This window comes from Mycetomoellerius zeteki, unplaced genomic scaffold (assembly GCF_001594055.1).
Source record: "Mycetomoellerius zeteki isolate Tzet28-1 unplaced genomic scaffold, Tzet1.0 scaffold73, whole genome shotgun sequence".
NCBI classification, from domain to species: domain Eukaryota; kingdom Metazoa; phylum Arthropoda; class Insecta; order Hymenoptera; family Formicidae; genus Mycetomoellerius; species Mycetomoellerius zeteki.
Genome location: NW_017257753.1, coordinates 2,701,637 through 2,716,923, shown reverse-complemented (window position 1 = coordinate 2,716,923; position 15,287 = coordinate 2,701,637). Strand labels below are relative to the sequence as shown.

Below are 15,287 nucleotides of genomic sequence, written 5' to 3'. Positions count from 1 at the left end.
TCCTGCGCATTTCTTTTCTTTGAAATACGGGGAGCACCTGGCTAAATAATGGTCTCTATCCTTTTCTTCCTTTTTAATACGTAACTTTACAAATACTTTCTAATGATGTTAAAGTATATGTAAGACTTAAAATATACATAACACTTAATAATTTGTTAATACTTGTACACTGAAAAAAATAGATGAACCAGAAGATTCTGATTATATCAATCAGAATTCATCATCCGGTTATCTTAACTAGAATTCTAATAAATTTAACCAAAAAATTCTGATTCATTCATTTTTAACCAGAATTTCGATTAATCCAACCAGACATTTTTTTTAGTATGGAAGTGATGAAAATTAACTCGGAACACGAATGATCCATTATGTAAAATCATGTGTACTAAAACTTAAGAGACAATACTTCTTTGTTATGTGAAAATCGTATTAAGAAATTTGAAGATTACGTGTTATCGCTTCGTCAAACGCCTCGCGACGCTCAGCGCACAGAGTGTCGATCGTGAACGAATTAGCAGTTCCTTCTCGTTACTCGATCGACACTCAACCGGCATGAATCGTCGACTTGCAGGAACCGATAAACACAGGAGCATCGTTCATCGTTCTGAGAGATGGACCGAGAGTAATCGTTTCTCATCAGCCATAACGAAACAATCACTGTTCGTCGAGCAATCCGCGAGTTTCGTGATAAACGCGCGACTCACGTAAAAAGGAATCAACGCGTCTCTGTGCACGCACGTTATTCATCCTCGTCTTGTTTCTTCGGGAGAATTGTGTTTTGTGAAAAATGTGGGACGAGGATGTTCCACAGAATAACTCGCACGGGCAGCGCGTGAGGTGTTGAACGCCGCAATATACGTCCTGCTGCGTATGATAAGACGGAAATATAATTTATCGTACGTGCAGCACCACGTATACAAGCACCATGGTTACCCTGGACACCGAGCAGAAGCCCGAGAGGCAGCACTGCGGCCGACGTATGTGCGCCATTTGCAGACGCATCAAACGAGATAAAGGTAATGAATGACACGATTTTTATCTTAATGCCGCATCATGTCGCGAGCGTTTAGCGCGGCGGTTTCACCCTACGAAGTGATATCTCTCTGGAGGCGCATTTCACGCCTTTCCTCGTCTCTCCTTTTGTTCATCTTCCGTGCGTGGAACGTGTATAATTGGGACCCGCGAGGATGACCCGTGAGACGGGAAATAAAAGCCAGACGATAAGGTCGCTTTAAGCGTACGGCGTTTTAAAAACGGCCCTCGTTATCCACCTTACCCGTTACCATCGACAACAACTCGACGGACAATTCCGCGCTCGTTCCGCACGGAATTTTAAGAGCCGTTATTAAGGCGGTTAATTATTTTTTTCCCTTGCGCAATAATTCATAGCGTGCGTTGCATAAAAGCGGGCAGCGTCGGCCAGGGAGAATGAAACGCGTGACAGAACGTTTCACGCAATTTATATAACGAAGGAGACCCCGAGTATCGTAGAGAGAGGAGGGAGAGAGACCCCCTTCTCCTTTCTCTCTCTCTCTCTCTCCTCCTTTCGAGATCTTCGGTTATTACTTTCCGCGTTGAATCGTGCGTTCACCTGTCACCGCTCGCGGTATAATTGCGCGCGACGAACGCGTTCCGTGAAATACGACCGGCAAAAATATCGCAGGACCGGACGGCATTCGAGGAATCCACGGATGACAGCATCCGACGACGTCCTCCGCGACGTCCTGCTTTATTTTTACGTGGCAAAAAAATCTGCCGTTTTACATTAACAGTCTGCGTGAAAAGGCAATGCCGTTGTTACGTAAAAATGTAAAGTGTATTGATGGCCGAAGGAATTAATTAGGTTCTGTCGGAGCGCAGCGACTGTTATTATCGTTATTATTATTATTATTATTATTATTATTATTATTATTGTGTTTAATTGCGTTCACTGTTTTTTTCTCTCTCTCTCACTTCGCCGTTTTTAAAGGGGAAATCGGGAAGAGGAGACGACAGGACGCTTACGTCGACTTACACGTATTACGCAGTTACGAATGTGTATCGACGCGATTCGAAACTGGTTCGTCCTCCTTCGTTGTCCTCCTCTCTTTGCCGTTGCGCGCGTACGTCCTCGTTTCATGCAAATCGCTCGTTAGTCGAAACACCTGAAATTCCCGTGTGGGACGCGTACATTGTCTTGCTCTCTCTCTCTCTCTTTCTCTCGGCGCGCACTCCGAGCCCCATGGATTATTCATCCCCGTGGCGTATTCGTGTTAAGGTGACAGACTGACTGACGGACTGACGGAGGAAGGAAGCGAAGGTACGAAGGGAGGTATCTCTTGCGCCTCAGGGTAATGGCTGTCCGTCTTGTTCGATCTGTCAGTACGAGAGAATCTCCCGGCGGATAAATGGCGCGAACGTTGAAAACTCGATCCTGTATAATTATTTTCCACCCGAGAGAAATAAATTCTATTTCTAGAAGGCGAGTTAACGGAGCTAATTCATTTTATAATTTTTTTTATGCTCATTTTCCAATATACTTATCATAACAGTCGATTCACCCGAGAATATATATATATAATCAACTAAATGTTTTTTAAGTGAACAATCACCTAGGATGTTTTTAAATCCCAAATAAAAATCAGAATTATTAATTACATATTGTATATTATTGATCGTTCTACAATTTATTGGCATTTGAGATTATTATATGTAGGTATAGATTTTCTAGATATTTTCTGAAAAATGTAAGAAAAAATAAAAATAGGTAAAAGTTTCATAGTAAAAAAAAATGACTACGACCGAGCTTTATTTTCTTGTTGCTAGGATGGAAAAATCATCTTTAGTGACTATTCCTGGGGGGAGGGGGGATTTAAATATTATATTGAAAAGTTACTATGTGATTAAGGATGTACACTCTTTGCAAAAAATGACGAACTGAAAATTTATACTTTCCGTACAAAAACTAATATTATGTACAATACATATGAAACAGTTCAATAAAGTTCAATATTTATATTTAACAATACAATTTTATAGTTTAAATGAACGTTTTCTCATTTTATCTTAATTATTTTTTGAAAATATGTCTACTTTATGAAATAGCTTTTTATTCAAGTTCTAAATTGCCGCCAAATTTTTTGTATTATATTTTCAAATATAGAAAAAGTCATCTGTAATTTTTTCATTCTGTCAAAAATACGTGTAATACATCCTTAAACAATTTATCAATTTATCAACACTGTTCGTTGAATTGTTTAGTCACAATTGCAATAGAACAGAAGTAAGTAGTCGCGCGAGTGAAGTCACCTGAAACCTTCTCGCAACATTCGCGCCGAGGAAGGATCCCTCGAAGGCGTGAAAGGGCGCTTACGAAATCGCGCGAGCATGAATGAAGAAACGAACGGCTGCGCGGTTTCATTCATCCGCGACGCGCACGCAACCGGCGTAATCGTAGTCGAATGGGCGAGCAAAACGCGTTCGATTTCACGAGCAACCTTGCTCTATGCCTGGGCAGTTATGGCAGGCGCGACTAGGCCGGGAGGTCTCGATTATGATAAAGCGCGTGGGCTCGCCTACGTTCGCCCTTCGCTCGTTCATTCATAAAGTCAACTCTCACCGCGCGCGAATGTGTCTTTCGGTGGCTCTCGCGGTTATACTCGTTGCTCGATGAGGCGTGTCGTCCGCCTAGTGATACTATTTTATCGAAATCTAGTTGAAATCCGTCTAGGAAAATAGAAGAGTGCATCAGATAAAAAGAACTACAAGACTCTCTTCGGAAATTTTCTTCAACGACTAATTAACTCTTCAATGCTACTCTACCTGATATAATCAGCTTTTTAAAAAATTGTTTTAGTCAAAACACTTCTGATTATTTTATTGCTTATAATTGTTATATTGTTTACTATTAAAAATACATATATTTTTCTTGATACTGTTGTATTTCCTTAATATTTAGCATTTCGAGTGAACAAAAAATTGTTTTACAATACGTTCATTTTTATGCAAGTTATAAGCAATGAAAGTTGGATTAGGTATATCATACATAATGTGTTGCAGCAACAAAACGATAGTGGCCATTTTTTGAATGATTGAGAATTTTTGGATGAATACAGTTAATTCTACAGTATACTGCGAGTTTTCTCTATATTAAATTACAGAAAACTCTGTAGTCCGATAAAAAAATAAAGGCATACTAATACTTGTCTTTTTGATTCTTTCCTACTTGTGATCGTAAAATAATATCAATCAGCAAATCCTTGACAGAAAAACATTACAGAAGAATGTTGTTGTCTAACAATAAGAATTGGAACAACCATTCCACTCGGATGGCTTACTATGATATATTATAGAGCTCATTGATCGTTCAATATTTGCGAGATTTCGATAAAAATGTTGTATCTAATCTAAAAGTCTATCATGTTGACGTAATAAACAGACAGTAATCCATGTTGGTCTGACAGAATTGAATTTCGCTCCTCCCTCGCGGCTCGCTCGATCTCTCAGAAGGAGGCGCCGTCTTTGAGAAATGTTCTCCGGGATGAAGCAAGTGACCGATCGCGTTAACGTATAGGTTCCTTCGCACATGGGCCCCACGGCGGCGTTGTACTCCAAGTCGATTGCAGGTTTCCAAAGCGGTCTTGGAATCGGCGCGCGATTATGCGACCAGTCTATTTCTAGAAACGAGCCGACATACATACTAATTATTTTTTATCATATCGTTTGTGCCATTTGTCTTTGGCGAAGCGGCTGAAATAAGAAGCCAGATAATACAGAATCGCAGAAGAAGTATCTCGTACGAACTCTCGAAGATATCTCAACCGGGTCTCTCTACAAAAGAGAGAGAGAGAGAGAGAGAGAGAGAGAGAGAGAGAAAGGGAGAAATAGAGAGAGGGAGATAGAAACGAGGATCGTAAGGGGATAGGGTATGCGATACCTACACCATCCGAGTATCCGCAATCGAGTTTTCAGAGAGCGAGAAGGGGCGGAACAAGAGGAAAGCAACGGGGATCGTCATCGGGGATGCGAGGAGGAGAAGGAGGAACGAAGAGGACGGCGCGAAACGGAGAGAACCAGCTCAGCGTGTCCTGATATCGCGAGCGCGAGCGAAGTCTACGGAGAGGCGGAGAAACAATTGGCATTCTGCACGCACGTTCGATCGAGGGACGAAGGGACGAGGACATGGTGGCAACGATGACGCGAGAGGGAGCGCGGGGTGGATGCACGGTGGCATGCACCTGTGCATTGCCGCCATATACGACGCGGAGTTATGGCGTTTTTCTCCACGTACGGTCGCCGTACGATATGTGCGCTACGTACATACGTACGTATACGATCGTATCTCAACCGGCGAAACCAACTCCATTTCTGGAACGGTTCGTGTCCGTCCGTTCGTTCGTTTCGTACGTCTGCGAATGAGTCTGAGCGCGAGCGCGATCTCAGAGATCCGCCCCGAGAGATAAATTAATTGTCCGCAAAGCGTGTGCGTAACCGCGTGCTCGCGCTCACGCATGCACGCACGTCTGCACGCACGCGGAGAAAAACGCTAAGACGGAAGACGCTCGTGTTTATTAGACACGCTAGATGAGCTTGCTCGACGCCGTTTTTCCGCCAACAACGACTCTCTTTCCGCGGAAACGAGGTCTTCCTCCTCTCTCCGCGCCGAAGAGCTGCCATTTTTTCGTGAGAAACGGCACAGACGCACTGTCGATCCTCGTTAATGTGCCTCCATCACGAAAAAAGGCGAAATGCACATTAGAAATTTGTTGTAGAGAGTGCGAAATAATCTTGGGCCGTGTTTCGATATACTTTGTATACTGAAAATTTATGGTTTACGTACTCTCTAAATTTTTTGAAGTGGAATTTCACTCTAAAGAATATAAAAACTGAGCCAGTGAAAAAGTGTGGCTTAATTTTCAATTTGTAAGAGTGAGAGTCCACTCCAAAGATTTTAAAGAGTAGAGAGTATACTTCAGTACTGACAGTACACGGAGAGAACTTTTTCTTAGAATTTACTCTGAAAATATAACAATCGTGGGACAATATTGTATTTCGAAGAATTTTAATGTAAATCTCTTTCATTCATTAATAAAACTACAATGTAGTATAAAATAAGTTTGATCAATTTTACTGAAGTGCATGATAAAAATCTTTAAAATATTGTATTGTATCACAACTACCATATTTTCAGGGTAAATTTTAAAAGAAAATTCTCTCTGTGTATATATTGGAATATGGCCTTGATGTTTTAGGGAGATTTAATTTGTAAATTGTCCCATTGAACTTCTAAAGAATGGTTAAAAATTATTGTGTTTCCAAAGTTTTCATCAATTTAATGTATGTCTATCCTTAATCATTGCGAGGGGAAATGCAAATAGACTTGACGCTTTGCCTATTAACATAAATTATAATGCCATTATTATTGAGGTCGAACCAATCTCTCCACAGCGATCGCGACGCTCAAATCTGACCACAGTTCTTGAGAAATATACGAAAATACGTAAAAACATCGATATCGTATTCGAAAAAAATAGAATGATATTCTCTGTCATCGTGTTGTCACATATTGTTTGAATGTTGGAAAATTGGTGCCAACGAATCGATTAAAAAGACAGTTTTATCGTAGACAGAAACGGCCACGTGTCCACTGCTTACCAAAATATCAGTCAGCCAGCCGGCGTGCTCGAGCAAAGTGTGTATACCTACCTGGCGTGTGCCTCTTCTCTTCACGGCATAAAGTCGGAACGTAGTTGTGGGTGTAACCAGTTTCCCGTGGGCTTAGCTGTCAAGCCCACGTGGGCCGCCCACGCGGGCCAGATATATTACTACGCCGCAAGAGAAAGAAGACGGCGCACGCGAGCGCGAGCGGGGCTACGGGGAGGGGGGAGAGGGGGAGGGAGAGGAAGCCGAGGAAGAAAGAGAGAGAGAGTGGCAACGGACCCTTCAGGAATGAGAGATGCGGCTTGCGACACAGGAAACAGTTTCACCTGGAGGGGCGTGCGAGCCCCGCGCAGCATCCAGCACGACGTCAGCAAACGTGAAACTAAACGCGCGCGGACGGACACGTGGGTGGGCGCGCGCGCGCAAGTTTGCGATGCGTGCATATCGCTTTCTTGACGACCCGCGCTTTCCGCGGCTTCAAAGCAACGAGAGGCTCGGTCGATGATTGGCAAAGGTAGCGTTTTACAGCATTGACCACTGGGAAAACTATAGTGCAGCACTGGTGCCCTTTTTACCAATGTAGATTAACTTTAATCTCAATTTAACTAACTCTTTATTTTTTTCTAATTCCTAGAATTAAAAAAAGATGGACAGTTAGTTGAAGAGAGATTAAAATTAAACTACATTGATACAGAAAGAAACACGAGTGCATTTATATATAAATCAATTCACATTTTAATCCTTTTAATTACGTATTCTTTATTGTCACGATAGTCTTATAATCTTAAAAGGATTAAATTATTCATTAACACTGAAAATATGTTAACTGATTTGCACTCAATTGTACCAACGTTGCACTAGTTTTCCCAATGGAAAACAGTATTAGATTCCTTGACAAGCGACCATCCAGAATATCGCTTTGCGAAATTCTACAACGTAATCCACTTGGAGAAGATGCAAAGTTGCACTACGATATATATTCATAACACCACGAGAACTCGATATGAACAATAATTTTTAATCTTCTGTCGACCAAATTGGACTTTAAAAGCATAGTCGATATTTTGATTATTTCTGGTATACTTAAAAATCTATAAAAAATAAGTAAACTACAATCCAATTTTTGTGATAGTAAAAACTCATTGCTAACGGTTTCACAGAATTTTTCCAGATTTTTAAATAATTTAGAACAATATAAAAATCTGCACTGAAACTGAAAAATGTTGCTGTATAAATGACTGACGTTAAACATCTTTACTTGTGAGAAAAAGAATTAATTGTAGAGCGTTTGAAAGTCAGGCATTTTTTCCCTTATTATGTCCCTTTACCTCTAATATTCTCAGTTGTGTGCATTCTGAAATGTAACACCTATTTACGGTTATCCCGCCTTTTAAGGGATAATGACGATTGCGCGCGATTGACTCTCTCTTTCCGATCGGTCGGCATCGCGCCTGTTCCTGTAATAATCCTTTGCGAAATCGCGCGAGACAAAAACGTTACATACATCGTGATCGAGCTCGCGATGTGATACAGAGTAGTGTTTGCCTGGCGATTCGTTTCTTGCAATTACTAATTAATATGCCTCAGGGGTCGACTTTCGCCCGTAAGAACCCGCGTCTCTCATTTTTAAACGATGGCAGGTGTTTATCACGCAAAAACGATTGATTTACCAGTACGATAGTACTGACGAAACGCAACAGACAAACGCTTGAAACAATACCGATACTAACACCCATCTTGTTGTCAGTATAGGCATTGTCAGTCGGCCCACACGTGGTAATTATCGTAACACAGATGTCGATTCGAGCGATTTCTCTCGGTGATTTCCGAACTCCTCCTCCAACCGATTTGTCGTCCTAAATCTAAACCGCAGTTGAAACCACTAGAATTAATGTAACATTCCCTTGTAACATTTGGGCGATATTATTCGAAGCTCTTGGTTAGGGGAGATCTAAAATCACATAAAAAAAGAATTAACCACTCAGTACTTCTAATTTGTTTCCTAATTCTAATAGAATTTCACTATATATTGGAAAAAATATCTCTTTACATCTCGGAAATCAGATTTGATGGAAATATTTCGATGGCAGATTTGAGCTCATTCGAGTCGAAAATTATCCTAAAAGCATTCTTCATGTGCTTTTGCACAAAACCTTATAAACTAGTGGGACTATAATTAATATGTCCCAAGATACGTATCCCCAGATACCACAATCTCTCCTATTTTATGTGCTCATGAAAAATCACTATAATTAAAAATTACAAGAAGCAGCTTATTAATAAACAGTATTTATTTTGCATCTGCAATGTCAATTAAAATGTCTCAAAAATATGTCTCGCGCTTATAACGTTGAATGTGTGATGAAGATGAGGATCGTGAAATCGGGAGTAATGGCGAAGCTTTACAAGTTTGAAGTACGATGCAACGCGCCAGACGTCCATTCGGCACCTCGTGCGTCGTCGTCGTTTTCCAAGCAGAGCGAAAAAAAGGAATATGATACCAAGGAAGAAGAATAAAAATATTCGAACGGGAAAAGAGATGAGAAATAGACCGCAAGTTCAACGCATTTATATTGAAAACGTTTTAATCAGCGATGTGCAACCTGTGGGATATCTAATTTATTTAAAAAGATTTTGAACGCTACAATTTTTACAAGATTTTTTAAAACAGACTCGCATCACTTTCTAGAAAAATGCTCTATGCAGAAAAGTGCGAAATAACAACTTATCCGTTAAAGTATCGTAACTTTTTCGTCAAATGCAATGCAAATTTTTACGGCATCCGCTTTGCAAAAAAAATGAGAACATCGAGAAATGCGGCCGTCGAAGAAAAACAGCGGAAGAGGAGAAAAAAAAGGTAGAAGATGTTGTGGGAGGAGATTGCGAACGGGGTGGGAAAAACGCGAAAGAGGAAAAAGGGCGATGCGACCTTCTTGTCGATTGATATAACGCCCCGATTTGCGTAATATACTCCGTCGTAAAGCTCCCGGTGATTTATCCCGGTAAATAAATAGATTTCAGTGTTGTTAACCCCGTTTTTAGGAGGAACATCGCGCGCACGCGTGCCATACACGCGCACACACGCGTCTCTCTCATCCTGCGTCCTCCTGGCTTGCGTGGCCCATCGCAAGCGTGTGGTGTAACGTTCGATGCGTGGGTCGTGAGAGGTGGAGCGACGAACGCGCTCGCGCGCGATTAAAAATACTGGTTTCCTCTCCTCTCGGAGGCGGCGAGGGACGAGGAGGCGAGAAATAGAGAGGGAATCGTGATATTTAAGAATTTCGAGCAAAATTTACGAGCGCCAGACGGTCGACTCGGTGTATCCTCTCTCTCTTTCTCTGTATTTCTTTCGCTCTCTCGCTTTCTTTCGGAGCGAGCGACATAGTAAATGGTACAGATACGGCGAGATGTCGGATGGACCGATCGTTTCTAGCGAGCTGACTCCGGAATTGTTTCCACGTCCTTCGCACGCGATGATCCCTCGATCCGAGACTCGCGCATTCCCATGTTAAACGCGGAAGATAAGCCAGAGACTCGTGGAACCACCTGAGACCCGAGAAGCTACATTTCAAAATAAATTAAATCTATTATACTTTAGAATATTTCTGAAATGGTTTTGAGCAACGTGCGATATACATATATATGTAATATAGAAGCACAGATAGCAGATCTTGAAGGAAATCTCTGTGTGATAATTACTTTAAACCCCTGGAGCTGACGCCAAAATCTATAACATAGTTACCGGCGCTGAGTCTGCAAGACTCATTTAATTTGTGTTAACCTTTACAGAACAGGAAAGCCACTATAGTGTGACGCTGAAACAGTGTCATATTTTGAGGTAAGAAATATTATAAAAAATAATGAATTATCATAAATCTATTCTCTATCCTATTTTCGATCGAAACAAATCTTCGTGCTTGATAATATTCATATCCAAATTTGCAACTTCTAGTTCTTATAATAAACTGTGCGCTCTGATTCAATTTGTCGGACTTGAAACGCAATCTGCATAAACTGAAAAAAGCTGAAAATAACATTAAATTACATAATAACACAAATTACATCGATGATGTAATAATGATGCTAATAAGCATCATAAAACATTGCAAAGAACTTATTGCAAAAAATATCGCCTCAGCATCAATACGTAATATGTAAATATGAATACCTGGTGCAAAAAAATAATTGCTCCATTTTTAATTCTTCCATACAATTCTAAACTACATATCAAAATAATTCCTATATTTTCTACAAAGTATTTCATTGTCGTGTTTCCAAAAAAAAAAAAAAAAGAAATGAAAAGTCGGTACATCCCATATTTTTTAAAAGAAACGATACATTTACTCGCGATGCTGATGACCGACAAAGATAAAGCCGTTTGCGCATCAGGGATAAGTCGATCGTTAAGTGCGCAGAAAACTCAAAGTGCAACATGTCACGCTCGACGCGCGGGGGTCTCGTAATAATAAACACAAGGGAAAAATGTAAATCCACGCGTCATTATTGCTCCTCGAGGGGGACATTACGAAAGAAACAAGTGCGCACGTCGATTAGAAGGCGTAGCCGGTAGGCGGAGCGTGCCGAAGCCGTGTTAAGCTTACATAGAGCGCTAATATACACGAAGCGGACGCGCGCGAGTTCTATAAGTCACTTATAAGTACATACATGCGTGCGTTTGTATGCGTATCGCACGATCGGCGCATTAAACGGCGTCCCTCCCGGCTACCGCGCGCCGCGAAACGATCCATGGCCGCGCGGCTGGAACAGCTGGAGGAACGTAGGTGCTGCTATCCGACGTGAAAACGAAATAAATAGCACACTGATTATCCTATTAAGCGAATTAACTAGCGGGATAATTATAAGCATATTACACGCCTCTCCTCCCTTTCATTACGATTGCGAAGATACACGAGTCTCCGCCGGGCGTTCGTAATTTGTCAAGGGCAGAATAATTTCTGTGTGCGTTAATTTGCTTGTCGCATGTATTTTTGCTAATATGAATTTTAGATAATTAATAATTAATTAACTGCATAATTGGATATGAAATATTGTTGCTAGTAATATTTACTACACAATGTTACAATATTGTCATATCGTATTTCTGCTTGTTTCTTCCGTTTTTTTATCATTACTTTCCATTCTTTTCATTTAACACCATTACTTTAATATTTTACTATAGAATTTTATTTGTTTTCAAAGAAACTTATTTTAATTGTTCTTATGTTATTACAATTTTATCATATAATATTTCGTATTATCATACTGCATTTTCTTTGTCTCTTCCATTTTTTATCATTGTTTCATAAATTTTAATTCTTTTTACACTTAACATATTTTAGCTTCTATATATTTTAATTTTCTCCATAATTTGGATTATTCCCGAAGAAATTTTTCATAATTATTCTTCCATAATTATTATTATTTTATTGTATAATATTATATATCATCATACTGTATTACTTTTCTGTATTTTTTCCATTTTTTGTCATTAATTTTTTATTAAATTAAATTTTATTAAATTTTAATTTTTTTTAGACACATTTAATACCAGTTAGTTTTTCTATGTACTTTAACATTTTACTATATAATTTTATTTATTTCCGTATAAACTTTTCTTAATTATTTGGTCATTATCATTTATGCAATCATGCGTTCGTAAAAAAATCAATCGAATCTAACATATAAATAAACGTGTTTGTCATTAATGCGATCTTTTGTAAGTCTACGCGATGTCTACATCCGCAACGCTCGCATTGAATAGGAAATAACACGCGGGAATGTCAATTAAATATAAATATGCTGTAATGAGCGGAATATTAAGTGCAACGAACGTCAAACGGACGCAATCGAGCGTTCATCATGATGATATTTACGGTGCCTTCGCAGTTCTTCCCCGCTCTTTGACGTAAGTGCACAGGCGTGCATTCTCCGCCCAGCTGTGCTCGTCAGGAAACAATGGCGGGAAATGCGCCACTGAAAAATTCAACCGGTCGCCAATAAATTCGTCGGCGAATTCCAATTAGTATTCTAATAGGGAGGCCGACCGTCTGTACCGCTTGGCAAAATTAAACGAAATTAAAAGAATTTATTAATAATATTAATTTCGTGTTTGGAGTAAAAATAGGATTATACTTACAAATGGATGAAGAATAGACTTTTAGAAATTAAATCATCACTTTATGCGTTTGCAATTTTATTAAGAAGATTTTGTATTCTATTTTCCGTTATAGTGCACGTAAATTAAACATTTCCAAAGTCACGATTCTTCAGAAAATTTCTTGTTTTTTAAACTACGAAAAAATAACGAAAGATTAAAATAGTTCGCATAGAATAACTACAATGTTCTATTAAGGGTTCCGCAACCGCGTTGATAAAGTGGCTGGTTATTTGGAGAATGGAATATTCCATGGTATTCGAGATGTTTACGCCGCTCATCTCTCAAAAATCACGTAGGCGTGGAGAAATAAGAGTGAGGGGGAGGGTCCTTTGGTTTCTATTTCGAAAAAAAGAAGAGAAAAGAAAAATTGTCACGTGCTTCCCTGTTTGAGGAGGATACGATGAAGGGGAAAGAGGAAAAAAAGATCAATAAAGCATGAGACAGAGTGAGAATTAGAAGATAGAAAACCACAGAGTGGTGGACAGGAGAGATAAGCATTTGCACAGGGCAGAACGAGCCGGAGAGGATGACAGAGAAGAGGAGAAGACACAAGACAACTTCTCTCGCGATCTCCGGGCTCGCAAGCTTTATTTATACCCAAAGCTGCCGTATTATTGGATCACCCCCGCCCGACGTAAACGTATCTTACGCGAAGGCTTACAACATGTCTTTCTATTTCGTGAATACCCGACTTCTATTCCACCCACTCAACGTCCCGGTGACGACATGGCTAAAGGGATTCTATTAGGCTCGCGATGATTCCATTAAAAATTTTACGTGCTTGCGAGAAATAGAAATTTTTTTAAATTCCACTGTTTTGATGAATGCTAAACTCGCATGCTAAGCGCATTGTAACACTACAAATTCAAGTAATAAATGTCTTTATATATGTATATGATTTAATTTTCCATATAAAAGTAATATGTAATTACATGTATAACATAACTATATTGCATGTTTAAATGTGTAAATCCATTTTCATATGCAGCGTGTTAAACTAAACCATATATATGAAGGCACTTATTACACACTTGGATTTGTAATGAACATGAGATCACCGCGATAATCTACGGTTAGCGTTTACCGTAGGCAAATAGAATTGCGAGGGCATTCAACATTCATAGATCCTTACGCTTAATACACCAACTAAAGAGAAATTTATATTTACTAGAATTTCCATCCTATCAGGATGCAATATCTTGTGGTCGTAGGAATCCCCAATAAACCCGTCACAATTTAGCAAGATATATTGCAAAAGCTCCCTAATATTCATAGATCTTTCTGGATAATATCGATTTGATAATTCTTGTTTAGACGCTGCAAACTGTCCTGTTAGAGTATGCCAATATCCTCCGGTCGTAGAAATCCTCGATAAATGCATCGCGGTAAATGCATGCATTAACATCGCGTTTTATGCTCTTTCTTGCGACACGATCGTGGCATATGGGATTATCGATGCTGGAGGCGGTAATTTGTCGAAATTGGTTGAAGAGCAAATCCGAAAATTGGGGTCAGAGCAGTAGGAACGAATTCACGAAGACGTAATATTTATGAGATGGTCGAAGGAATTCGGTGTCTTCCGGAACTCTTTAACACTTTAACGCCGCGCTTAGGATTCCGCTCGAGCTGATTTATTTGCCGGTCGTCTCGTCGTAAAGTAGGCGCGTAAGGAACGTGTTAGCGAGATAATCGTAAAACCGACGACAGCTTTGGGTGGTCTTCAGTTATATCTCACAAGTTAGAAATCAGGATCGGAATAATTACATGTCTAATGTCAACCATAATTGCATATTTCGACGGCTTTAATAAAGGTTTTTAATACAAATTAGTTTCTATTATTACTTTTATTATATACGAAAAGAATTACTTTGCTGAAGTATTCTAAAAATTTGGATAGATATGTACACTTCTTAAAATGTAGATATGGGTTTACCCTACGCCAATGTTTATATAATTCTCAACGTGTCGGTGTTGATATAAACACCAACATGGTATATATATATATATACAGGGTGTTTCCAAATTAAATCGCAAAACTTCGGGAGCGTGTAGAGGAGTAAAAAACTAAGAAAAAAAGTCCTATAGACATATGCTCGTTTTTGCTCCGTTTCAGAGAAATCGAAAAAAAATGTTTACATTTCTTGCCATATCTAGCACCGACATATTTGATTACATTTTCCACTTTCTGTTATGAATTTGTCAGTCGCTCTTTGAAAGCCTTTAACAGTAGATGAATTTTGTCTTTTGCAATATGCCGCGTACGTATTCTAATAGTGAATATGCTGATATGGTTTTTGTATACGGTTTCTGCAACGGTAATGCTTTAAAGGCGGTGCGAGAATATGCACGACGATTTCCAAACAGAAGAGTGCCAAACCGAAGAGTGTTTATGTTGACATTTAATAGATTGCGAGAGACTGGATCATTTTCAATTCGACAAGAAAACAACCGATTTCAAGCAGCGTTACGAAGAGATTTGCAGGCAGGGAAT

At 39.5% G+C, this 15,287-nt stretch overlaps 1 protein-coding gene across 3 annotated transcripts in view; it reads left to right on the top strand.

Annotated features, from left to right (window-relative positions):
* The window catches only part of LOC108729383 (Myocardin-related transcription factor), a 210,796-nt gene that overhangs the window by 179,743 nt on the left and 15,766 nt on the right, over window positions 1-15,287 (top strand). The window contains exon 2 of one of the 3 annotated variants that reach the window (XM_018458459.1): window positions 572-1,016. The exons of the other annotated variants lie outside the window; for them this stretch is intronic. Within the exon in view, the coding sequence (XP_018313961.1) occupies window positions 926-1,016 (91 nt within the window). The 5' untranslated portion in view covers window positions 572-925. The remainder of the gene's footprint in view (window positions 1-571; window positions 1,017-15,287) is intronic. 3 annotated transcript variants of the gene reach the window in all.